The 27,607-nt window shown below is 48.0% G+C and overlaps 2 protein-coding genes across 2 annotated transcripts; both read left to right on the forward strand.

Annotated features, from left to right (window-relative positions):
• Window positions 1-492: 492 nt before the first annotated feature.
• Window positions 493-6,542, forward strand: LOC149436843 (uncharacterized). The gene is made up of 2 exons (XM_089661392.1): window positions 493-1,160; window positions 4,451-6,542. Exons 1-2 carry the CDS (start codon window positions 546-548, stop codon window positions 4,646-4,648), a joined length of 813 nt encoding a protein of 270 aa, XP_089517518.1. The 5' UTR covers window positions 493-545; the 3' UTR covers window positions 4,649-6,542.
• An 8,760-nt stretch (window positions 6,543-15,302) lies between these two features.
• LOC149436844 (uncharacterized) lies at window positions 15,303-25,963 on the forward strand. The gene is made up of 3 exons (XM_089661393.1): window positions 15,303-15,626; window positions 21,046-21,645; window positions 25,038-25,963. The coding sequence occupies exons 1-3, from the start codon at window positions 15,303-15,305 to the stop codon at window positions 25,170-25,172; spliced, it is 1,059 nt and encodes a 352-aa protein (XP_089517519.1). The 3' UTR covers window positions 25,173-25,963.
• Window positions 25,964-27,607: the final 1,644 nt, after the last annotated feature.

Here is a 27,607-nt window from a genome sequence, read left to right on the forward strand (position 1 = left end):
GTAGAGCCATTACATATTGGCAAAGTATTGTCCATTGGTCAGAGGAAACCTGTAAACCTGTAAGAGGCGTTCCATTGAGTAACTCTAGTACCTTCCTAAAAGCTGCAGTTGGCAGCAGAGCCTGCAGAGAGCAGCACCGGTACATCGTTTTCTGTAGTGTACGGGTCTTAAAGGCAAAATATACCAAAAGCTGCCATTGTGACCACATTCTGAAAATGTTATTGGCATGGCTTTCTGTGGCCTCTGTACTTTTTGAAGTGCTAATCTGAAAAAAAAAAGGCAGGACTTTAGATTTTCATGCTTGTCCCAAGTCAACCACTCAGGAAGTATTGAAGCCTTTAAGTCAGCAGTGGCAGCTTAGGCACCTTTTCTTTTAAAAATGTGGTCTCGCCGACCCGTTGGCTTCTGAGTCACTAATGTAAAAAGTCCGCAGAACAGAAGTTGACTTCACTGGATGCATACTTGCTCAGAAAAGGGCCCAATTAAAGTCATAGCACCTAATTTGTACAGTCTGATTTATAAAGACCTGAATCCATTGGATCACCATGGCAGACAGGGGACTGGTATGTCCAGATGGAGAAATCAGCGGTGGTGGTCCACCTACTTTCTCAGAACTGGTCTCTTTGAATGAAAGCTTTCCTCTTCAGTCATGGCAGGATGTGGTCTCACACTTCAACAGAGAGAAGAAACAACTTCTATCAGACTTCTGTCCATCTCACCAACCGGCAGTGAGGATCACCGTTGAGCAAAAGGAAGAGTCTAATCAGATGGCTGAGACTGCGTTACCGTTAATCCCCAGCCATTCGGAGGTGTCACATCTTCAGGGGCCTTCTCCCAACCAGCTCCATCCACCATACTGTCTGCCTGCCCCCACCGTCCCGCAACACACCCCAGCTTTCCAGAACCAGCCGTTTAGCTCAGGACCCTACCCAACGCAGCCATTCATCTACCAACCAAACACCAACAACTTGACAATTATGATGCAACCCACCGCAGCGAGTGCGCCATTTCCAGCAGGTCTCACAAGTGCCGCAGGTGTCGCAGGGGCCGCAGGGGCAGCACCCCCTCCGATTCGGCATAATGACTACCTGTGCTGGTCGATCTGCAGTATGATCTGCTGCTTTCCATTGGGACTCTTGGCCATCATCTACGCCTGCAAGGTAATAAGGAAACGAAGGCTGATTGATTGATTGATTGATTGATTGGATTCAATTACAGGTTAGAAGGGAAAGAATAAATTCAGGGCTCATTCACACCACCAGCACTGGGCTACATTGCTCAACACAGACAAAATGCAAGGGCATGAGAACCCCCCCCCCCCCCATTGTTTTCAATGGTGTCAGCTGCATTGGTGTGCGCTGTTAACAGGGACGGTGCTACCACTAGGCCATGGCCAGATCTAGGGGGGGTACTGGGGTGGACTACGCCCTCCCAGATTTCATGTGTCCCTCCCCTCTTCCCCAAGCCGGTCTTTCCACGGATGCTGTATCTGGCCATCTATAAGTTCAATGGGGGGGGGGGAAGTTTACAGGCTGGGGGAACTGTAAACAACGAAAGCAAGGGAAGGGGGGGTAACAATAATTTGTGCTAAGATGAGAGGTTTGTGCAGGAGGGGGGATGGGAAGATAGGGGGGGGATCTGTGCTAGCAAAAGAAATAGGGGTATATGTGCTAGATGTAGGAGGGAGGTTTTTGGGGTGGTGGGGTTGATTTGTGCTAAAAGGGGGGATTCGGGTAAGGTGGGGGAATTTTATGCTGTCAGGGGTAATTTAAAGAGGTTTTAGCTAGAGGAGGGATTTGGGGGAATTTTTCCTAGGTAGGGGGATTGGAGGAAGAGGATTGATGCTCGGGGAGGGGGGGGGGATTGGGAGATTTCTGCTAGGAGGGGGAATTGGAGGGTTGTGCTAGGAGAGGGATTTGGGGGGATTTGTACTAGGAGAAGGGATTGGGGGGATTTGTGTATGGAGGGGGATTGTGCTAGGAGGGAGAATTCGGGGGGGATTTGTGCAAGGAGAAGGGGATTGGGAGGGGTTGTGCTAGGAGGGGGAGATTTGAGGAGGGGGGGTGTTCTAGAAGGGGGGATTTGTGCTAGGAGAGGGGATTAGGGGGAGTTGTGTTAGGAGGATGATTTGAGAAGATTTGTGCTAGGAGGGGGGTTGAGAGAGGGTTGTGCTAGGAGGGGGGATTTGAGGGGGAATTTGTGCTAGGAGGGGCAATTTGTAGTAGGAGAGGACTGGGGGGGGGGGGGGGGTTTGTGGTAGGAGAGGGGGATTAGGGAGATTTGTGTTAGGAGGGATTCTCTCTTTAAATCAGGAGTTATCATCAGAGGCCTCCTTTACACTGAGTTCCCATCAGCTTGCCCCCTTACATCAGGTGTCCCCATGAGAATGTCTCCATCAGAGTTCCCTCTTACATCAACTGTCCTCAACAGAGTGCCCCCTTATATCAAGGGTCCCCATCAGAGTGCCCCCTTACATCAGACGTCCTATGAAGTGTCCCCATCAGAGTACCCCCTTACATCAAGGGTCCCATCAGAGTGCCCCCTTACATCAAGTGTCCCCATCAGAGTGCCCCCTTACATCAAGGGTCCCATCAGAGTGCCCCCTTACATCAGACTTCCTATCAAGTGTCCCCATCAGAGTGCCCCCTTACATCAAGTGTCCCCATCAGAGTGCCCCCTTACATCAAGTGTCCCCATCAGAGTGCCTCCTTACATCAAGTGTCCCCATCAGAGTGCCCCCTTACATCAGACGTCCTATCAAGTGTCCCTATCAGAGTGCCCCCTTACATCAAGGGTCCCATCAGAGTGCCCCCTTACATCAGACATCCTATCAGGTGTCCCCATCAGAGTGCCCCCTTACATCAGGTGTCCCCATCAGAGTGCCCCCTTACATCCGGTGTCCCATCAGAGTCCCGTCCCCATCAGAGTTCCCCCTTACATCAGGTGTCCCATCAGAGTCCCCATCAGAGTGCCCCCTTACATCAAGTGTCCCATCAAAGTCCTATCCCCATCAGAGTGCCCCCTTACATCAGGTGTCCCATCAGAGTCCTCATCAGAGTGCCCCCTTACATCAAGTGTCCCATCAAAGTCCCATCCCCATCAGAGTGCCCCCTTACATCAGGTGTCCCATCAGAGTCCCGTCCCCATCAGAGTGCCCCCTTACATCAGGTGTCCCATCAGAGTCCCCATCAGAGTGCCCCCTTACATCAAGTGTCCCATCAAAGTCCTATCCCCATCAGAGTGCCCCCTTATATCAAGTGTCCCCATCAGAGTGTCCCCTTACATCAGGTGTCCCATCAGAGTCCCGTCCCCATCAGAGTGCCCCCTTACATCAGGTGTCCCCATTAGAGTGCCCCCTTACATCAAGGGTCCCATCAGAGTGCCCCCTTACATCAGACATCCTATCAGGTGTCCCCATCAGAGTGCCCCCTTACATCAAGTGTCCCCATCAGAGTGCTCCACTTGCATGGATTGTACCCATCTGTGTGTCTCCTTACATCAACTGTCTGCGTCAGACTGGCCCATGGATTAGTGATTGCATTTTTGGAGATCTGGGGGGCACAGCTAAAATCTGTGGGGGGGGGGGGGCACAGCCCTCCCCAGCACCCCCCTAGATCCGGCCCTGGTAGCTATTGGCAAGAAGTGCAAAGCTTTTTTTCAAGGTTGACTTCACAGCGGCAACCAATGGCACTGTACGTGCTTTTGTCTCATTTCCGCATTAAAGCACGTCCAACATTTTAGAGCTTTAATCAGAGCCAATGGGAATTCATCCAATGTTCAGGGTGGGAAGGGCTTGATTTTGACTATTTGTTTTGTCTGTATCCCCGCGGACGAGATTCACCCCTCTATTTGTTCTGCTGACCATTGTCACGGGACAGAAAGAGAGGAGAAACCCAACATTTTAGAGGCTTTAAAGCAATGGTTCTCAACCTTCCTAATGCCGCGACCCTTTAATACAGTTCCTCATGTTGTGGTGACCCCCAACCATACAATTATTTACCCAGTAATTATAATTCATGAAGTGTCGTTTTACCTCCAATACTGCCGCTTTCAACACAGTAGCTGCTTTCAACACAGTAGCTGCTTTCAACACAGTAGCTGCTTTCAACACAGTAGCTGCTTTTAACAGAGTAGCTGCTTTCTACACAGTAGCTGCTTTCTACACAGTAGCTGCTCTTTACACATCGGAAATATGTGTTTTCTGATGGTCTTAGGGGACCCCTGTGAAAGGGTTGTTAGACCCCCAAAGGGGTCACGACCCACAGGTTGAGAACCACTGCTTTAAAGGGATGGGGAATGTGTGGATACCATGGGGAAGGGTTAGATTCTGACATTTTGAATTTTTTGTTCTTTTTGTCATCTACTGTATGTATGTATTTAACTGTATGCCTGTTGTTCCCCTTTAAGCGCCTATGCACTGACTTACCTTGGTTTTGTGCTTCCTTTTCAGACGCAAAGCGCATCAAACGCAAGAAATGAGAGTGCCTCCTCGCACTCCAGGACCGCCCGCAATCTGAACATCGCCGCCCTGGTGCTTGGAATTTTGTTTGACATTGTAGTCCCTATAATTATTATTGTGACTACTGTGACCAGAACTGTGGGACCTGCCAGCTACAGCTACAACTACAACTCCAGGAGCCGCTACTGAGCTGCCAGCCCTTGTGGAATGTTTCAGCTGCAGTCCTGGTGCTCCTACTAGGCCCCTTCCGTATTGCATACCCTTTGCCAGTGATGTGGCCCCTCCGCCTTGTGTCTCATGTCCTACCTACCATCTGGAGAGCTTCAGGCTTATGTTGTAGAGCTTGGGTGTCAAACTGGCGGCCCTCCAGCTCTTGCCAAAACTACAAGTCCCATGAGGCCTTGCAAGATTGACAGTTACAAGCATGACTCCCAAAGGCAGAGGCATGATGGGACTTGTAGTTTCGCAACAGCTGGAGGGCCGCCAGTTTGACACCCCTGTTGTAGAGGTTACACTATGGAGACACTATACAAGGTGGTATCGAAAAGTTTTGAGACCGGTTTCGTAACGCGCCAACAGATGGCAGCGCAAGACTGCGTGCACAGTCACAGAGAGCACAGACCTTCATAGGTCAGTGTGCCAAAACACATGGTTCTGTGTACAAATCGGGAAATGTGCAACTGGTGCTACTTCTCATGGACAGCAAGTTAGAAGAAAGAGCAAATGCGAAATTCAGTGTGAAACCCACAACTCATGGGGCCCCCGGGCAATAGGGGATCATGGGGCCCCTGTGTCCTCAGCCACACTCAAACCACACCCAAAAAAGCTTATGAAAGGTACCAGGGGCATCTCATGGGGCCCCCTACTGACTCTGGGCCCTCGGGCAGTGTCCGAGTTCCCAAATGGTCAGTCCGCCGCTGCATACGCCCCAGTTTCGTCATCGGTAATGATCCTTGACATAAAGGACGGGTCACCTGCAGCACGCCAACGGAGTTCTTGGCAGACTTTGACGCGGTGTTCCTTCTGCTCCTGGGTCAGTAGCCTGGGGACGTACTTGGTGGCAACACGGTGCAAGTTCAAATCACACGTCAGAATTGCCTGGACGGTTCCGTATGACACCGACAGTGGCAGCCATGTTGTGGATCGTTCTCCGACAATCGTCAGGCACAAGTTGCCGAATGGTTTTGACATTTTTGGGGGTTGAGCTCGTTGAAGGTCTTCCTGATCTCTCGCAGTCTTCCAGTGATGTTCTTCCACTCTTGAACCTCACATGCAGGGGTGGACTGACAACTCATGGGGCCCCTGGGCAATAGGGGATCATGGGGTCACTGTGTCCTTGCCCAAACTCAAAAAAGCGTATGAAAAAGGTACCAGGGCCATCTCATGGGGCCCCCTACTGACCCTGGGCCATCGGGCAGTGCCCGAGTGCTCGAATGGTCAGTCCACTGCTGGCATGTAATCAGGGGCGGACTGACAACTCATGGGGCCCCCGGGCAGTAGGGGATCATGGGGCCCCTGTGTCCTTGCCCAAACTCAAAAAAGCCTATGAAAAAGGTACCAGGGGCATCTCATGGGATCCCCTACTGACCCAGGGCCCTCGGGCAGTGCCCTATTTTCCAAACGGTCAGTCCGCCCCTGCTCACATGCCACTCAAAACACCCCAAACTCCTCATTGCAGCATCGCCGTAAACTTGCCAAATCATGTCCAGCGTCTCTGTGGCAGATCTGGCCAGTTTCACGCCAAACTTCAATTTTGCTCTTTGTTCTAACTTGCTGTCCATGAGGAAACAGAAGATCTGGTAACACACGTGGTCAGAATAACACCAGTTGCACAGCTCCCGATGTACACAGGATGATGTCTTTTGGCACACTGACTTATGAAGGTCGGTGCTCCCTGTGCCAAACCCAGTCTCGAAACCTTTTGCTACCACCTCGTATGGTGCGGTGTAGTTTTAGGTCTGATTGTCTTTACTGTACTGACTTTCTACTCCAATTTATACTTTCTGTGAGCCGATGTAAGACGTTTTCTCAGATTTATCTTCCATGTTCATGCATTCCATTTCACTAAAGGCTCTTTCCAACACCAAGTGTCTTCATGCTTCTCTGCCGAAGGTGCAATACTCTGCAACACGAAGGATCGGGAGGGATCTGCATTAGGTCAGGTTGACATGGCGGTCTTCTGATGAGCACCTCCCCTGCATTGTTTTATAGGGGTTCAGTTTTTACATCCAATAGGTCAACGAGCAAAAGCCTTCAACCGTGTGAAGCCCAAATCCAGCCTTCATTTTTGATAGAGAGGGGAAAAGATTCATTTTTGGTGGGTTTTTCATTCAGTCTGATCGGCCGTCTCATCGGCGGTCCCTGTGACACCGAAGAAATGCTGGATGGCGTTTTTGCCGCGTTTAGCGTTTTTCTGCTGCCAGGAGAGTTTAACGCCTAGGTGAGTTCAGGTGTACATGGGGTACTCGGTAGGAAAGGGGTTGTAGGACCTCTGCAGAGAGACCATTGCTTCCACAATGAGAGGAAGAGTCCTACTATGCATCATGCAGGCTTTTCCCTCATCGCCGGTCCCTGTGACACCGAAGAAATGCTGGATGGCGTTTTTGCCGCGTTTAGCGTTTTTCTGCTGCCAGGAGAGTTTAACGCCTAGGTGAGTTCAGGTGTACATGGGGTACTCGGTAGGAAAGGGGTTGTAGGACCTCTGCAGAGAGACCATTGCTTCCACAATGAGAGGAAGAGTCCTACTATGCATCATGCAGGCTTTTCCCTCATCGCCGGTCCCTGTGACACCGAAGAAATGCTGGATGGCGTTTTTGCCGCGTTTAGCGTTTTTCTGCTGCCAGGAGAGTTTAACGCCTAGGTGAGTTCAGGTGTACATGGGGTACTCGGTAGGAAAGGGGTTGTAGGACCTCTGCAGAGAGACCATCGCTTCCACAATGAGAGGAAGGGTCCTACTATGCATCATGCAGGCTTTTCCCTCATCGCCGGTCCCTGTGACACCCAAGAAATGCTGGATGGCGTTCGCTTTTCTGATCTGAGTTCTAGCCCTACGTTCGTATTCTGATCGCAGAATAATCGCGTTCAGGAAACGAACGTTTTGGTCAAAAGGGCGGCTAAACGTTGGCCGCATTTAGCGATTGGGTGTTTATTCATTTGATTGGCCAGAGTATTTTCAATTGACATGGATAAATGTCAAGCGCTAAATGCGGGTTTTCTGCAGAAAAACGCTAAACGCGGCAAAAACACGTGTAAATGCGGTACCACGTTTACCCGCGTTTAGCACTTGGACATTTATTCATTTGATTGGCCAGAGTATTTTTCATTGACATGGATAAACATCAAAGCGCTAAATGCGGGTAAACGTGGTACCGCGTTTACACGCGTTTTTACCGCGTTTAGCGTTTTTCTGCTGCCAGGAGAGTTTAATGCCTAGGTGAGTTCAGGTGTACATGGGGTACTCAGTAGGAAAGTGGTTGTAGGACCTCTGCAGAGAGACCATCGCTTCCACAATGAAAGGAAGGGTCCTTCTCTGCAGCATGCAGGCTTTTCTAGGCTGTGGCTGATTTCTAAGGATACTGACTGTAGTACTTTGCTTGCGAAGATTACCATTTATTCAGGTCATGTTAGGTCAAGCCCAGGGGCAGACTGACAACTCATGGGGCCCCCGGGCAATAGGGGGTCATGGGGCCCCTGTGTCCTTGACCACACTAAAAGCAAACCCAAAAAAAGCCTATAAAAAAGGTACCAGGGGCATCTCATGGGGCCCCCTACTGACCCTGGGCCCTCGGGCAGTGCCCGAGTGCTCAAATGGTCAGTCCGCCCCTGGTCAGGACATATATCTAGCAGTAATCTATTCAGCTGGACTTGTTCTGGAACGTTGAAGACGTCCAAGGGGCAGACTAACAACTCATGGGGCCCCCGGGCAATAGGGGATCACGGGGCCCCATGTGTCCTCGCCCCCACACTCAAACCACACCTAAAAAAGCCTATGAAAGGCTCCAGGGGCCTCTCATGGGGCCCCCTACTGACCCTGGGCCCTCAGGCAGTGCCCAAGTTCCCGAATGGTCAGTCCGCCCCTGGTCCAAACCAATTCATCATTTGTAATTAGCGTCAGGAACATTCGCCAACTTAGCCGCTGATTGATGTAGATGTTGATTGCTTAAGTACACCTCCTATCCAGTTCCTGGACAACCAACATCTTCCTTGACACATTCCATGGTGATTAAATGTTGGGGGATGTTCCTGAAACTCATTAGAACTGAAGAAGTGACTTGGACAAGCTATGAAATGTCTCAACATTACAGAACAAGTCAGTTGAATGTGTCTAACCTCTCCTAGATGTAAGGCTTTGCCCACCATTCGTTTTGTTGCACCTGGAATGTATTTAGCTGAACTAAACTGACAGTTCAATTGTTTTTTTTTCTTTTTTAAATACCAGCCTCCACCTCCCCTCGTAGCCGTTCAACACGCACCTTAAAAAAAGTACCGACCTCCAACCTACTTTCTTAGCCGGCCCAACACACGCCTAAAAAAATAAATAAATAACTGACCTCTAACCTCCCCTCAAGTTCAACGCACGCCTGAAAAAAGTACCAGTCTCCAATTGGGTTTTAAAGTAGACTTTTCCTAAAGAAATATGGAGGGAACCCAAAAAAGTGTGCGCAGCCTATTGAATTAGGGCGTGCACCCCAAAACTCAAACACAGAGCAACAGAGGCAGTGGCTGGGGGTGTACACATGCTATGGCCGTGATGCTTTGCCATGGCAGATATTATAGAGAGAAAAGCACATGTGAACAAGTCCTTAATTTTGAAAAATATTTTTAGAATTTTTTTCTTTTAATATTTTTATAAATATTTATTTTTTTAAAACTGCCCTGTTGGGGGGGGGGGGGGGCTTTGGTGAAATATCAGGAGTCTAAACTGACCCCTGATGTCTCATATTTAAAACTGAGCCTCAGCTGCACAGATGAATGAATAGGAAACATGTACAGGCTTCCTATTCATTCACAAACTGAAGCATAGTAAATGCAGTTTACCGTGCTTCTGCTTCTCAGATCGCTCACTGTGTTCATTCAGAAAAGGAAAGGGCCAGTAAATTACATATTTATGCGTCCTCCCCCCCCCCCCCCCGAAGTGCAGCTGGAGGGAGGGAGTGGAGGAGAAGCCAGCAGCACTGCAGGGGGAGGAACAAGAGGATCGGTGTCTGCAATAAAGGAGTAAAGCCGATGCTCCTACTTGGCAGGTGCTCGGGCTCCCCCCATTTGACCTGAAGGGACCCAGGCCCAATACAGTAGGTCCAGATGTACGGTCTTATCCTGGGCCCTGGTGCATGGGGGTGATTAGGGTGTGCCCAGGCACACCTATGAGGGAACCATTTTTGTTTATTCAGGAACTGTAGAAGGGACAGCTCGTCAATGAAGATACAACAGAGAACTTGGATGATTCAGTCCAGTAGACCCCATCTTTGGCCATCTTTTACGTTTAGGAGGATGTTTTGTTGGAAGATCCACCCTGCTCAAGTTGGACATTTCACTTTTCGGTGGGCCTTGATTCTCAATTATAAGTTTTTTTTATATCCCCCAGAAGTTCTAGTCGGTGAGGTTCTAGTCGGTGAGACATCCATGCCTGATGTCTCTGCCCTAACAGAAGCATGGCTCTCCGAGTTGGGAATTACCCGGCCTACTAGTTGGTGAGATATCCATGCCTGACGTCTCTGCCCTAGCATAAGAATGGCTCTCCGAGTTGGGAATTGTCCGGCCTACTAGTTGGTGAGACATCCATGCCTGACGTCTCTGTCCTAACAGAAGCATGGCTCTCCGAGTTGGGAATTGCCCTGCCTACTAGTTGGTGAGATATCCATGCCTGACGTCTCTGCCCTAACAGAAGCATGGCTCTCCGAGTTGGGAATTGCCCGGCCTACTAGTTGGTGAGATATCCATGCCCGACGTCTCTGCCCTAACAGAAGCATGGCTCTCCGAGTTGGGAATTGCCCGGCCTACTAGTTGGTGAGATATCCATGCCTGACGTCTATGCCCTAACAGTAGCATGGCTCTCCGAGTTGGGAATTCCCCGGCCTACTAGTTGGTGAGATATCCATGCCCGACGTCTATGCCCTAACAGAAGCATGGCTCTCCGAGTTGGGAATTGCCCGGCCTACTAGTTGGTGAGATATCCATGCCCGACGTCTCTGCCCTAACAGAAGCATGGCTCTCCGAGTTGGGAATTGCCCGGCCTACTAGTTGGTGAGACATCCATGCCCGACGTCTCTGCCCTAGCATAAGAATGGCTCTCCGAGTTGGGAATTGCCCGGCCTACTAGTTGGTGAGATATCCATGCCTGACGTCTCTGTCCTAACAGAAGCATGGCTCTCCGAGTTGGGAATTGCCCGGCCTACTAGATGGTGAGATATCCATGCCTGACGTCTCTGTCCTAACAGAAGCATGGCTCTCCGAGTTGGGAATTGCCCGGCCTACTAGTTGGTGAGATATCCATGCCTGACGTCTCTGCCCTAGCATAAGAATGGCTCTCCGAGTTGGGAATTGCCCGGCCTACTAGTCGGTGAGATATCCATGCCTGACGTCTCTACCCTAGCATAAGCATGGCTCTCCGAGTTGGGAATTGCCTACAGATGGACAATTCCAAACATTTCCATATGCTGTATCAGAAAAAGTCAATTGAAACTGAGAAGACTTCATTTTCGGGAGGGCCCCATTAGGTCTACTGAGGGCCACGCCTAGTGAAGTTCAGAAAAAGTTCCTAGTACTTTGTTACTGAACAGTATAGTAAAATATTGCAATGAAGATCGAGTCTAACAATTCGCTCAGACCTAAAGATGTCTGCGACTCGAAATATGTTGTGCCTCCAGCTCCTAGTAAAAGTTAGAGAACAAAAGTGGCATTGTCCTTTGATCCTCACAGAAAATACAGTCAGAAGAGAAAGTACTGTCATGTCTTTTATCTGCTTTGTATGTGAATGTGAAGCTGAAAGGAAATACCCCTTCATACGGGCCTCCGATGGAGACCACACATGGCCTATTCAACACGCATTAGACAGGTATGGTTACCATCAGGAAACCCGCCCCGAGCAATGCAATCATCGCTGGAGTGTATGTAGAGGGGAAGTGGCTACAAAGGGCCCACAGGAGACGTGCCGAGTTGCAAAACCATTTTATGATACAGAAAGCCGGAGTGAAAATCCATTTCTTCCAGCAAGCTTAGATTAGATTCTACTTCATTGTCATTGCACAAAAAAATACAAGGCAACGAAAGGCAGTTCAGTATCCAACCAGAAATGCAATAAGCGCAGTTGGGTGAAAACGCAGCATACTGAATTTAACCGCTTCCCGTCCGCCCTATAGCAGAAGTACTGCTATAGGGTGGCACGGGTGCACAAAATCACGTATATATCAGTGATTTTGCATTTCCGGTCAGGGATCACGTCCGCCCCACTGCCCTACTGCAAGGGAGAATGTCACTAGCACACCGAGGATCACCAATATGGGTCCAAAAGTTTTAAAGAATGATCGCATAGTTACAGCAAGGCAACGTTTCGGAGTCTCACAGGACCCCTTCATCAGGCATGTGACTACTGCCCTACCGCACCACCATTCGTGGTAGCGATTGTCAATCACCGGATCCCGCCCGGTGATTACTCTCTGGCGCCCGGTGATGTGATTGCCGAGCATCTCCAATGAGGAGGGGGGGGGGGGTTAGCATTAGGGTTACAACAAGGGTTAGTGTTAGGATTACAGTTAAGATTAGTGTTAGGGTTACATTTAGTGTTACTATTTGGGTTATAGAGAGGGTTAGTGTTAGGGTGAAAACTGGTGTTACTGGGTGAGTTAGCCTCTCTTTCTCTCATTCTCTCTCTCCTCTCTCTCTCCTTCTCTCTCTCCTCTCGCTCTCCCTCCTTCTCCCCCCCCTCTCTCTCCTTCTCTCCTATCTATCTCTCTCCTTCTCTCTCTCCTTCTCTCTCCCCCTCTCTCTCCTTCTACCCCCCCCCCTCTCCTTTCACTCTCTCCCTCCTTCTCTCCTTCTCTCTCTCTCCTTCTCTCTCCCCCCCCCTCACCCTCCTTCTCTCACTCTCTCTCCTTCTCTCTCCCTCCTTCTCTCTCCCCCCCCTCTTTATCTCTCTCTCCCTCCTCTCACTCTCTCCCTCCTCTCACTCGCTCTCTCCTCTCACTCGCTCCCTCCTTCTCTTTCTCCCCTCTCACTCTCTCCCTCCATCTCTTTCTCTCTCTCTTGCTATTTCTCTCTCCTCCCCTCTCTCTCTCCTCTCACTCTCTCCCTCCTTCTATCTCTCCTCTCCCCTCTCCCCCTCTCCCTCCTTCTCTTTCTCTCTCCTATCTCTCTCTCCTTTCACTCTCTCCTTCCTTCCTTCTCTCTCTCTCCTTCTCGCTCTATCACATCTGTCTCTCTCCCCTTTATTTCTATCTCTCCTTCTCTCTCTCTCTCATCTCTCTCCTTCCCCCTTTCTCCCCCTCCCACCTTCTCTCACTCTCTCTCTCCTTCCCTCTCTCCCCTTCTCCCCCCCTCTCTCCCTCTCTCTCCATCTATCTCTCTCCTTCTCACTCTCTCCCCTTCTCTCTCCCCCCTCTCTCTCCATCTCTCTCTCTCTCTCTCTCTCCCCTTCTCTCTCTCTCTCTCTCTCCCTCCCCCTCTCTCTCCATCTCTCTCTCTCCTTCTCTCTCTCCTCTCTCCTTCTCTCTCTCCATCTATCTCTCTCATTCTCTCTCTCTCTCCATCTCTCCCTCTCTCTCCATCTATCTCTCTCATTCTCTCTCTCTCTCCCTCTCTCTCTCCATCTCTCTCTCTCTCTCCTTCTCTTTCTCTCCTTCATCAACACAGTAAAAGGTAATAATCATTGCCTTTACAAAGAATTCTATGAAAAGCACCTGAGAGTTTCAAGCTTCTTCACAATTTACCACCTTGCCATCAAATTGAGGAGGCAGTCTGTATCTAAATCCATAGCTTTGTATACATGCAGGAAGAGGCAGTCAAATACAGATAACTAAGCGCTAAATGTGGTATAAAAGGTACAAACGCTATTAAATGATTATCGGCATCTCAATCTTTTCCAGTGTACTGGAGATATACAACATGTAAAACCTATGTATTGTCCGCTTTTAAATGCCGCTTTATGTACTGGCATTCCTCCTTAGACCCAGTCTGTCTGGATAGTATGGCCACCTGCTGACTTGGCACCATCCACAGGCAGCTTAACTCTTCAATAAGAGACAGAAGTTAAATTCAACACAATTTTACTTCAGCTTACTACTGTACAGAGGATGTTTTTCCAGTCTTTTGAAGTATAAGAAGACAATGATGTTCCTCAATTCCTGGTCTCTGCCAAGAACTAAACACTGACTGAGGGGACAGGAGAGAAATGGGGAGGGTCTAGCTAGACTGAACTAACTAGCAGTAAATGGGAGGGAAGGACAAAGGGAGAAACCAAAATAACACAGCAAGCAAGTTTCAGTAGCCCAAAAGTCCACTAGATGTCACCATACTAAAAAAAACAATATATTAACCTGATGCAGATCAATAGGACAGCGAAAAACTAAATAAACGTGGGACAAACACACACACACACACATATATATATATATACAGGGGCGGACTGACAACTCATGGGGCCCCTGGGCAATAGGGGATCATGGGGCCCCTGTGTCCTTGCCCAAACTCAAAAAAGCCTATGAAAAAGGTACCAGGTGCATCTCATGGGGCCCCCTACTGACCCTGGGACCTCGGGCAGTGCCCGAGTTTGCAAATGGTCAGTCCACCCCTGTATATATATATATATATATATATATATATATATATATATATATATGCCATAGGAATGCCAACACAAACACACATATATAAATATATATGTGTGTATGTAGATTGTGCTAGAAAGGGAGAGATCTGGAGGGGAGGGGATTTGCACTAGGAGGGGGCATTTTGGGGGGGATTGTGCTAGAAGGAGAAATCTGGAGGGTAGGGATTCGTACTAGGAGGGGAGATGGGGGGGGGGGAATTGTGCTAGAAAGAGAAATCTGGAGGGGAGGGGATTTGTACTAGGAGGGGAGATGGGGGGGGGGGAATTGTGCTAGAAAGAGAAATCTGGAGGGGAGGGGATTTGTACTAGGAGGGGGAATGGGGGGGGCATTGTGCTAGAAGGAGAAATCTGGAGGGGAGGGGATTCGTACTAGGAGGGGGGATTTGGGGGGGGGGGGAATTGTGCTAGAAGGAGAAATCTTGAGGGGAGGGGATTCGTACTAGGAAGGGGAATTGGGGGGGTTGGGGGTTGAGTTGATAGGAGAGGGAAGTTTTGCATGTTCATGTGTGGGAAGAATATTTGCTTGCAAAGGGAATTTATGCTGGGGGGTGGGTGAGGGGTGGCAGCAGGAGTGCAGATCAATGGGGGGGGGGGGATATTTGCTGAGACATAATGCTTATAATTGGCGGGGGTTGGGCACACTTTGTCACCTTCGCCCTGACTGCTAAATGGCCTTGTCTCAGCGCTGCGCCCAAGAGGCCTTTGGATCAACCCAACAGCCAGGCAAACCGCATTTTACGGAAGGAGAAGTCGACAGGGTCATCCTACATCTCTTTTCAGTTCAGGTTTCTTTCGAAGGGCCGTCATGCTGATTCATTGGCTTCAATACTTTCTAAGTAACTGATGGGACAGGTCTGCAGACCAGACGTTCTTCGTTGGTCACGGGAGGAGTTGGTCACTATGGTTTATCCGATTATAAATAAGAAAAGAAAAAATGATTCTTTTGTCATCAGCCATCCGTCCATCTTATCGATCATCAGCAAGGACCACCATTGTCCACACGGAGGGGTCTGAGCAAAGATGACGAAGACCACCAAAGCAAGAATCCCCGGTGACTTGGAAATGGCGCCTCTCCAGGCCAGCTCCCCCCCGTCATACTGTCCTCCAGCCCCTACCGCCCCCCAGTACATACCAGTCCCCCCAAACCAGCCTTATAACCCGGGAACCAACCCAACACGGCCGGTCACCTGCCAACCCAACCCTAGCGCCTTCATGATTATGATGCCGCCCACCGTGAGTGCAGAACGCCCTCTGATGAGGTATAAGGACTACCTGTGCTGGTCCATCTGCAGTATGTTCTGCTGCTTTCTCCTGGGATTCATGGCCATCATCTACTCCTGCAAGGTAATGGAGAAAGGAAGACGGATTGATTGATTGGATTGATTGATTGATTGATTGCAGAAAGAAAACAATATATATAGGGCCCATTCACACCACCAGTTGCTCAATACAGCCAAGATGCAAGGGCGTGATGACAAAAAAAAAATTCCATTGTCAATGGTACCATCTGTATATATTTTTTTTTAAAATATATATATATTTAAAAATAAAAAATAAAAAAAAATATATATATATATATATATATATATATATATATATATATATATATATATATATATACACATACACTGTATACGTGAAAAGATGGTGGGCTACAAACCGTTCCCTACACCACCCCCCTCGTCTACAGCACTACCAACCCATAAGTGGTCAGGAGTACTTACACAGTTACATAGTTAGTCTGGCTGAAAAAAGACAAAAGTCCATCCAGTTCAACCATTAAAAAAAAAAAAAACCTATGAAAGGTACCAGGGGCATCTCATGGGGCCCCCTACTGACCCCGGGCCCTCGAGCACTGCCCAAGTGCCCAAACGGTCAGTCCGCCCGTGCTACAGACATACAGGGCAGTCCAGGGGCTTTAGTCTATAAATACCCTACTGCTCATGCAGGCCTAAATTGTCTCCTAACACGTGAAAAGATGGTGGGCTACAAACCCTCCCCTATACCACCCACCCTGTTCCACAGCAGCACCAACCCATACGTGGTCAGGAGTAATTACATAGTTACATAGTTAGTCTGGCTGAAAAAAGACAAAAGTCCATCCAGTTCAACCATTTAAAAAAAAAATGATAATCCTATACCCACAGTTGATCCAGAGGAAGGCAAAAAACCCAGCAAAGCACGATCCAATTTGCTCCTGCAGGGGAAAAAAATTCCTTCCTGATCCCCCCGAGAGGCAATCAGATATTCCCTGGATCCATCCATTTAGGCAATTCCTATTTCTTGCTCTAAATGTGTCCGAACACTCTTCATTCTGGTTCTAAAAAGATTTTGGCCACCTTGGAGGACACTGTGATGGTGCAGATCTCAGTTGACAAATTTCAAAAGTTTTTATTCCCCCAGTTTCCAAGAATTCACTGCTTTATCCACAAGGGATCTTCTACTTGACGATTCTTCCACACAGATCAGACAAATGAATAGAAAATTCTGCCAACGCACATTTAAGTTCTGTTATGGCATCCTGCAATTCCCCATAAAGATCCAATGCTTTGGAGCCGTGCTGGGCTCCTCCATCAAAGAGCGAATGACAAACCGAAGATGTGATGGGTTTGTCATTGTCCATTCATTTTTTCTATGATGCCATTTGTTGGTTGCTACCAGGGGCGGACTGACCATTTGGAAACTCGGGCACTGCCCGAGGGCCCGGGGTCAGTAGGAGGCCCCATGAGATGCCTCTGGTACCTTTTTCATAGGCTTTTTTGAGTTTGGGCAAGGACACAGGGGCCCCATGATCCCCTATTGCCCGGGGGCCCCATGAGTTGTCAGTCCGCCCCTGGTTGCTACAGTGCCTTATAGAGTAGCGGTTCCCAACCTCAGTCCTCATATAGCCCCAACAGGCTTTGGGAATTTCCCCTTAGATAAATATCTGTCATAAACACCAAGCCATTTTCATGGATTTGAAGCACCTGCAAGCTGAAGGAAATCCTGAAAGCATGCCCTTTTGGGTGTACTTGAGGACCAAGGTTGGGAACCACGGTTATAAAAGAAGACTGAGTCCATTATGAGGTTTGATGGAGATATACAGTAGAATCTGAGTCCTGACCAAGACTGTAGCCGCTAAGCTTGATAACACAACGTGCCTTTGCTAAGCACTGGGAGGTGGGATTGGGAGCAGGGGCGGACTGACCGAGGGCCTGGGATCAGTAAGGGGCCCCATGAGATGCCCCTGGTACCTTTCATAGGCTTTTTTTGGTGTGGTTTGAGTGTGGGCGAGGACACAGGGGCCCCATGATCCCCTATTGCCCGAGGGCCCCATGAGTTGTCAGTCCGCCCCTGATTGGGAGACTGCTGCTATACAAGTGTTCAGCATTTTTTTCATCCAATAAAATGTTCAAAATATTGAGTCTGGCCTAAATGATGTCAAAATATTAAATATTTATCTCTTAAGCAGCCCACCAACCAACTAAAGGAGCACACGGCAGGCTTATGATGCTAAATAAAAGCGATACCAAAATTAAACCCAATCTGTTGTCCCAGTTGATTGGCCATAGTATCTGCAGGTGTTGGTTGGGTTTAAGACTAGTTTGTGCAACATATCGAGGACTACAACAAAATGGCACCCATCCTCACACTGCCTCGGCATATAGTGAGTTCCTCTTAGGAAGAAATGGCTTCAGCTTGGTTTCCAACTCATGAGAGAACCCCTCTAACATGTTTCACCCAATATGGGCTTAATTGTAGAAATGATTAAGTCCCTACTGGGCAAAACATGTTAGAAGGGTTCTCCCATGGGTAGGAGACCACGTTGGAGCCATTCTTTACTAAGAAGGAGCTCACTATATGCCGAGGCAGTGTGCCATTTTGTTGTAGGCTTACAATGCTGCTACTAACCGAACGACGCGCTTAGTGACATTAGCTTTCGAATGGAAGTGCTTTGGCTGGCATGATCTCCAAGTAAGAAGAAATCCAGGTATAGATATTTTGACATGGTTACATTGGTCCAACTTTGATGCATATACCATACCTGTGGAGTCCCTCTTGAAGCTGGAAATCCCTATAGTAGACACCTCTAACTCCAGCGAGCTCCAATAGCTTCCAGGTCCCATGCCAATCAGCTGCTCTGCTGCATTGTGAACACAGTAGGTTGGCCACTGGGCACAGGTACTCTTTATGGAGGGATCTGGGGTCAAGTAGACTCCAAATCCATCCTCTGCCCTTAAACGCATTCAATCATACCAAGATCGGCAGTACTGCTGATCGATTGGGACTCCTGGTGGGACGGGAGCTCCCGTTAAAGCCGCAGAAGGTGGCAAGGTTGGATGTGCCCTCCTGATGCTTGTAATAGCAAACGAGTGCCATTACAAAAAAGTGGACCGTCGGCACCAGTACAATGGCTCAACTCCAGTGATGTACATCTCTGCACAGGGCTGCTGTTAGAAACCACAGGGCCCCATACAACCAACCTGACAGGTCCCCCTCCTCCCCAAAAAATACAGTTTACTATGTTTCAGTTAGGAATGAACACAGTGAGTGATTGATACTGATCATTCATTGTGATCATTCAGGGAAGGAAAGGGCTGGTAAATGTGACATATTGACCGGACCTTTCCCCCATTCTCCATCCTGAAGCATACTGTTGTGTGCTTGCAACTACCGGTGGTAAGGAGAAAAGGAAGCTGACAACACTGAGGGGGTAAAGATACAAAGTGGGGGCATGGCAGCAGGGGGAAATGTATGGTGCAAGGGAGGGTGATGGGTGCACTGGGAGGGAAATGACTGGAACCGATCCCCTGTATGGTACACTCTGCAGCTGAAAACCAGCGGGAGGGAGAGGAGAAGAAGCCAGTTTTCAGCTGCTGCAGTGGGAGCCATACAGGGGAACGATTCCAGTAATTGCCCCCCCGGCGCTGTACCAATCACCCTCGCTACCCACATCCGATTCCCCCAGCTGCCAGGGCCCCCTGTTGACCTGGGCCCATACAGGTGGACTGGTGGTACCCCCTTATCCCCATCCTCATGCATATTTCCACCTTTGTTCCCTTTGAAAATTCTGAAGTATGGAAAAATACCTGTTTGTAAGAGGGGCTTGCAATTGGCTATATGTTGGCACCGAGAGCACAAGTCCCTGTCCTGCTCCTCTGCTGCTAGAACAGTGACCCTCCTGCTGAGGCTGTAACCTCCGCCATCTTGTGCCCCACTCCATGCCAGAGAACTCCCGATATTCCTGGCCGTTAACCACTATGTCCCCAAAGGATATGTCTACACACAAATAGGGTTGCTGCACTTTACTGGTGGTACTTGTCAGATGGCATGAACAGTCACATCACATCGACATACTATCTGGGGGTCCCTTGACAGTATATTGTCGATCAAATTTAGTGGACGGTCTGCAGTAGTTTTATGTGAAAGCATGATGCAATATTTGTAGTAAGCCATCATCCCTTAAACAGTCTCTCTCCACCCAGGGTCATTAATACTCAATGAGATGGGATCTCTGCAGTCACTTCCTCCATGGGTACACCTCTCCTGGGACCATTTAGGGAGACAACCTTACTCCAGGGAACTCTTGGCCTGGCCTAAAAGGCCTTTTGCAACCCTCCCTAGCCCCCAACTCCACAAGAATCAGGAAGTTTACAGCCGACTCTTCTGGGTTTACTTCTCCCTGACCTCCAGCACTGTCCTGGCCTTCAGTTGCTGAGTACATCTGTCTGATGGTGGGGTCTCTGGCTCCCATGCCCCAACTGCACAAGGGCTCCTCCCAACCTAGCTTATAACTGGGCCCTAACCAGGGGCGGACTGACAACTCATGTGGCCCCCGGGCAATAGGGGATCATGGGGTCCCTGTGTCCTTCCCCAAACTCAAAAAAGCCTATGAAAAAGGTACCAGGAGCATCTCATGGGGCCCCCTACTGACCCGGGCCCTCGGGCAGTACCCGAGTTTCCAAATGGTCAGTCCGCCCCTGGCCCTAACTCACCCATGAGATCACTACTGGAGGGCCCTAACTAAAAGGGGCCTAGCACCTGATAACACTGCTCTCTGCACAGACACTATTCTGGAACAGAGCCACCTAGTGGAAGGCTCTAGAACCCCTCTTCCTGTGCTCATCTCCATAACATATTTGAATTCACAGCATTACCTACCGGGGTTTGATTCCCATAATTTTACTATACAAAAATGCAGCAGGGTAAAGGAGACTACCTTACTCGGCTACAAAAAGGGAACACAACTGACATGTACTAGGCATTTCAGCCTTCTAGGGTCCTAAAAATTAAAAAAAAATGGCTTACCCTTCATGATCATGTCTACCAAAAATCTGGATTATCAGCTTTGGCTAAACCAATAAAGGCAAAGAAATATTAACATGTTTTAAAACTAATGGAGATTCTTCAAAATGGACAAAGAACACATTAAACAGACTACTATTGGCACATCCATGTCCAATTTCCACACGTTATGAACATTACAACATGGTTTCCCAACAAGGTTAGGCTTCCTGTAGTTGGTAGGTCTTACTCTGTGTGGAGATACTTGCCTAACATTTCTTGGCTTCCTGTGGTTGATTTATTTTACTCTATATGGAGACCCTTGCACCTTCGGAGAAATTTATTTGATGTAGACACCAGCCATAATGTCCAAGCTGAACTGTAAAGGATTTCCTCATTTTCTGCTGGTCAGTTCATCTTGAAAGACTCTATGTGACCTTCTCTGGAGCTAAAGGGGTAAAGGCAATAGAAGTCTCCTGAAACCATTTGAACAACGCAGGAACCATCTGAAGCCAGCAACAAGGAACTGAATTCACCTCCACAGGCAATGGAAACAACAGTTCAAGAGCTTCCAACCAACCAAGTTCAGGGCTCCCAACCCACCTATCCAACTTCAAGGTCACCTGCACCTCTGGGCAATCTAGCTCCTCCTTCCTACGCATCAACATTGATGCCAGAAAGCCAACCACCTGTTATGTATCACACTGCCTATCCAGCCACCCAGGTCATAACAGCGCAACCACCTGGTACCTACCCAGCCTACTATTCAAGCGTTCCAGCCAACATGACTCAACAACAGCCCATGTACCCCATACCTATGGCCCATCAGCCACACTTTCAAACTATGTCCCCATACCCCATAACTACTGCTCCTGGACCCAACCCTCAGTATTACAGCCAGCCACCTTATCCAACAGCTACAGTTTTTGGATCTCAGCAGGAATACACTGCGTACCAGGCTACCAATGCCCCCATGGCTTCTACCCAGCACTCTGCAGTGATGGTGGCAAGACCAAAAGATTATCTTTGCTGGTCAATCCTAAGCATGATCTTTTGTGCTTGCCCTCTTGGACTTGTTGCCGTGATTTTCTCCAGCAAGGTAAGAGCGCAGTCTTTTATTGGCAATGGGTTAAACTCCTGACAAAGAAATTTAATCTCCAAACACGGAAAGGTTTCTTCACAGTGAGAGCTGTAAAAATGTGGAATAGACTCCCTCAAGAGTTGGTTGTGGCCAGCTCAGTGGATTGCTTCAAAAAAGCCCTGGACTGTTTCTTAGATACACAGAATATAACTGGATATAACATTTATAGGGAAAGTTGGTCCATGGAATATCCGATTGCCTCTCAGGGGATCAGGAATTAATTTTTTTCCCTGCAGGAGCAAATTGGATTGTGCTTTGCTGGGTTTTTTTGCCTTCCTCTGGATTAACTGTGGGTGTAGGATTATAACTTTTTTTTTTTCTATGGTTGAACTGGATGGACTTTTGGTTTTTTTCAGCCAGACTAACTATGTAACTATGAATCCTGCCAGAAATCCAGAGAACTTCTAACTTTCTGTTGGAGCTGACAACACACTGTGTCTGGTTTACTGAAATCTCAAGAAGTTTAGTGATCCCTGCCCGTTTCTCAGTTGGGATCTCAATGCAGTAAAGGCAATGTTGGCAGCTCAAACAAGAAGTTAGGAGCTCACTGGATTTCTGGGTAAGACGAAGACATTAATACAATGGTATTAGGCATAAGAATCATAGTATGACAGTAGAGTAGGTATGAAAATTCTCAACATCTAATAAAGTGAATGTTCCAGGTGAGCCAATAGGATATGAGGGAGTGCTTTCATCATGTTACTAGTAGCTGGTGGGAACGCTTAATAAAAACTATGAATTTCGATTAGTGCTCCTTGTCAGGGGCGGACTGACCATTTGGAAACTCGGGCACTGCCCAAGGGCCCGGGGTCAGTAGGGGGCCCCATGAGATGCCCCTGGTACCTTTTTCATAGGCTTTTTTGAGTTTGGGCAAGGACACAGGGGCTCCATGATCCCCTATTGCCCGGGGGCCCCATGAGTTGTCAGTCCGCCCCTGCTCCTTGTTGTATTTGGTTGACATGTGGGGTGCCCTATGGGAGCTGTATGGCATGTGATATAGGTTGTCCTTAGCAATCTAGGTGCTAGAAGGAGAGAGAAGAAAACCAAGAGGATATAGGAGGGGTAGAATGGAGATGGGTGTGTGAATGGTGAAAAGGAACAGTGACATGACAGGAGGGGGTTGGGGGGATTGAATGAGTGTTCCCAAAGGTTTTTTCTTGGTTCCAATGCGGAGGGCCTTATGGGAGCAGTATGGTATGTGATATAGGTTGTCTTAGCTAAGGGGGAGAGAAAAAAAAAAGAAAAAAGTAATAATAGAAAACGAGAGGGGTACAATGGAGATGGGGTTGCGAATGGTGGAAAGGAAAAGTGGCATGAAGGAGGGGGTTGGATTGGTGTTCCTTGTGGTTATTGGCTCTAATGTGGAGTGCCATATGGAAGCAGTATGGTATGCCATATAGGTTGTCCTGGGTAATCTAGGTGCTAGGGGGAGAATATGAAAGGGGTAGATAGGAGATGAGGCGGTGAATGGTGGAAAGGAACAGTGACACGAGATGGGGGGGGGGGGGGGGGGAGTTGAATGAGTGTTCCCTAAGGTTTTTTTCTTGGTTCCAATGTGGAGGGCCTTATGGGAGCAGTATGGTAGGTGATATAGGTTGTCCTGGGTAATCTAGGTGCTAGGGGGAGAAAAAAGAAAAATACTAGGAGAATATGAAAGGGGTAGATAGGAGATGAGGCGGTGAATGGTGGAAAGGAACAGTGACACGAGACGGGGGGAGTTGACTGAGTGTTCCCTAAGGTTTTTTTCTTGGTTCCAATGTGGAGGGCCTTATGGGAGCAGTATGGTAGGTGATATAGGTTGTCTTAGGTAATCTAGGTGCTGGTTAGGGGGGAGGAGGAGAAAAAAAAGTACTAGGCATATACACAAGGAGTAGATTGGAGATGGGATTGTGAATGGTGGAAAGGATGAGTGACACGAAGAGGAGGGGGGATGGACAAATGTTCCTTGTAGTTTTTGGTTCCAATGTGGAGTTCTCCTTGGTAATCTAGGTTCTGGGGGGAGAGGAAAAAAAAGAAAAAGGTACTATGAGAACATAGAAGGGGTATATGGGAGAAGGGTAGTAAATGGTTGAATGGAAGAGTGACACAAGGAGCGTGGGTTGGATTAGTGTTCCTTGTGGTTTTTGGTTCCAGTGTGGAGTGCCATTTGGGAGCTGTGTGGTCGGTGATATACCGGAAGTTGTACTGGGTAATCTAGGAGTTAGGGGGAGAGAAAAGAGAGACGAGAACTTAAGAGAACACAGGAGGGGTACAATGGAGATGGGGTTGTGATTGGTAGAAAAGAAGAGAGACACAAAGAGGAAGGGGGTTGGATTATTGTTCCTTCCTTGTGGTTTTTGGTTCTAATGTGGAGTGCCGTTTGGGAGCTGTATGGTAGGTGGTAGGTGATATAGGTTGTCCTGGGTAATCTAGATGCCAGGGGGAGAGAAAAAAGAAAAAAGTAATGAGAAAATCAGAAGGGTACAATGGAGATGGGGTTGCGAATGGTGGAAAGGTAGAGTGGCATGAAGAGGAGGGGGTTGGATTGGTGCTCCTTGTGGTTTTTGGCTCTAATGTGGAGTGCCATATGGAAGCAGTATGGTAGGCGATATAGGTTGTCCTGGGTAATCTAGGTGCTAGGGGAAGAGAAAAGAAAAATACTAGTAGAATATGAAAGGGGTAGATAGGAGATGAGGCAGTGAATGGTGGAAATTAACAGTGACACGAGACAGGAAGGGGGGGTGGGGGAGTTGAATGAGTGTTCCCTAAGGTTTTTTTCTTGGTTCCAATGTGGACGGCCTTATGGGAGCAGTATGGTAGGTGATATAGGTTGTCCTGGGCAGGGTCGGACTGACAACTTATGGGGCCCCCGGGCAATAGGGGATCATGGGGCCCCTGTGTCCTTGCCCAAACTCAAAAAAGCCTATGAAAAAGGTACCAGGGGCATCTCATGGGGCCCCCTACTGACCCCAGGCCCTCGGGCAGTGCCCGAGTTTCCAAATGGTCAGTCCGCCCCTGGTCCTGGGTAATCTAGAGAATATGAAAGGGGTAGATAGGAGATGAGACGGTGAATGGTGGATCCCGGATTCCCTCACTTAGGAGGGATTTCCTCTTACTTCCTGTTTTAGCTTTGGGACTGGAAGTGAAGGGAAATCTCCCCAGTGAAACACAGAGGGCAAAAAGAAAAACCTGACAGGGGTCATAACCCTCTCTTACCCTGAAATTGAAAAAAAGTTTTGCCTTGAATTCCACTTTAAATTGCCTATTTCACCAATTAGAAGGGGGGGGGGGGGTCACACTATTTCTGTCCATACAATGTGTATAGTCACACACGCAGACACAAAGTGACCGTTTTTTATCGTCCTCTGTAGACAACCGACGCCGTGGTGAAGCAAGACTGGATCGCAGCAAGAAGATACTCCAGCAGAGCGTTCCTGTTTAATTTTTTGGCTCTGATGACTGGAGTCATCTGTTACATTGTCATCATTGCACTCATGTTGGGCTAACCATCATCCTCCAAACCAGAAGGGGGTCTTCACAAATTCAGAGGATTATTATTATTATTATTATTATTATTATTATTATACAGGATTTATATATTATTATTATTATTATACAGGATTTATATATTATTATTATACAGGATTTATGGCGCCAGCAGTTTGCTCAGCACTTTACAATATAACGGGAGACAATACAGGAACAATACAGTTCAATACAAGAGGGTTAGGAGGGCCCTGGTCCTGGGAGCTTACAATCTAATGCACTGACATTGTATGTATCTGCATTTTCATCAATGAACCTGTTTCCTCTCTTCTTTTCTTGATTTGTGACTGTTACCTCACAACCCTATGCAACGTTGTGACGGGAGTGGGTGGGGGGGCCATGGAACACAGGTCACTTTGGAGAGGTGGGGGGACCCCTGTCTCAGCTCCCCATATCCCTATTATGTGTAAGTCACCCTGTGCCTGTTAGGGGTACAGGGTGATCTGTCCTAATATTGGGGTGGGGGGTTGTGGATTGTTTAATGCCATGTGGTTGCATCCCATTGTTCTATTGTGTGTCTTGCTTGGGAGCAAAGTATTATGGGATGTATGTGTTTATGGGTATTGGCTTGGTGGGGGGTGTTTCCAGCAGCCCTCCCTCCTGATGGGACTGTCTGCTGGTGTGTCTCTTGTTACTAAGGGTAGATTGCCCCGCCCTGTGTCATTATGCAGAGAGGGGGGGTTGTTCCCTTGAATGTATATATCTTGTATCTGTGTTAAAATAAAGTAGTCTATTTCCTGGTTTACTTCAATACTGGTGTCGTCTAGTCTTCTATGGTCAGCGGTAGTGTCTGTGGTCGATGAGAGGGAAGCGGTATCTTAGCCAAGGGCGGACTGACCATTCGAGCACTCGGGCACTGCTCGAGGGCCTGGGGTCAGTAGGGGGCCCCTTGAGATGCCCCTGGTACCTTTCATTGGCTTTTTCATAGGCATTTTTGGGTGAGGGTGAGGACACAGGGGCCTCATGATCCCCTATTGCCCGGGGGGCCCCATGAGTTGTCAGTCCGCCCCTGATTGTAACGGAAGTACCCAAGTGCAGACTGGGTCGGTTCCGTTACAAATGTTTTGCTTGATGTATGCCTTTTAAAACTCAATAAAAACTAAATAAAATAAATAAAAAATTTAGAGGACTCAAAAAAACAAAAACAAAACGTTGTATCCTGTGGCCTGCTGATGTGATATAACCTTCGAAATGAGAAAAATAAAGTGATACAATCTTTGCCCAGGGCGAACATGCTAAATTGCCCCCCCCCCCCCTAAGATGTATGAGCGTTATGTGTCAGCAAAAATCCCCTCTGCCCCTTAGAAAAAAAAAAAAAAAAAATCAGAGGACTCAAAAAAAAAACAAAAACAAAACATATCCTGTTGCCTGCTGATGTAGTATGACCTTCAAAATTACACAAATAAAGTGATACAATCATTGCCCAGGGTGAACGTCCAAAATTGCCCCCCCCCCCCCCCAAGATGTATGAGCATTATGTGTCAGCAAAAATCCCCTCTGCCCCTTGGGGAAAAAAAATTGAGCACTAATCTGCGTGCCAAGCATAAATTCCCACTCCTCTCAGTACAAATCGGCCCCCCACTGCTGAAATCCCCCTTCCCAGCACCAATCTTTCCCCCCTCTCCAGCTCAAATCCGTCCATTCCCCATTCTCCCCTATCCCCCAGCCTCACATTTCTCCTTCTAGCTCAGATACCCTGACCTGTCTGGTGTGTTCCTCGGCCTTCATGATGCTGTTTGTTCACTAATGTTCTATAACAAACCTCTGAGGGCTTCACAGAACAGCTGGATTTATACCGGGATCACGTGACACACAGGGGGACTCTATTTACATATTAGGTGACTTCTGAAGGCAATTGGTTCCACTAGATTTTAGTTAGGGGTATCAGAGTAAAGGGGGCTGCATAAAAATGCACGCCACACTTTTCAGATATTTATTTGTAAAAAAAAATGTTGAAAACCATTTCTCATTTTCCTTCCACTTCCCAATGATGCGCCACTTTGTGTTGGTCTATCACATCCAATCCCAATAAAATACATGAACGTTTTTGGTTCTAACATGACAACATGGGGGACATTTCAAGGGGGAGGAAGACTTTTTCAAGGCACTGCAGATGCACCCAAGCTACAATAGACCCTCACCAGGAACAATAGATCTCCCAGCAGCCAGTATGATTAGACCCTCCAGCAGCCAGCAACAGTAGACCCGTCCCTCAACTGAACATCCCCCCAGCAACAATTATTATTATTATTATACAGGATTTATATATTATTATTATTATTATTATACAGGATTTATATTATTATTATAATACAGGATTTATATAATATTATTATACAGGATTTATATATTATTAATTATTATTATTATACAGGATTTATATATTATTATTATT

The sequence above is a fragment of the Staurois parvus genome, unplaced genomic scaffold, assembly GCF_062004578.1.
Source record: "Staurois parvus isolate SC_StPar_1 unplaced genomic scaffold, SC_StPar_1.0 ptg001331l, whole genome shotgun sequence".
NCBI classification, from domain to species: Eukaryota; Metazoa; Chordata; class Amphibia; order Anura; family Ranidae; genus Staurois; species Staurois parvus.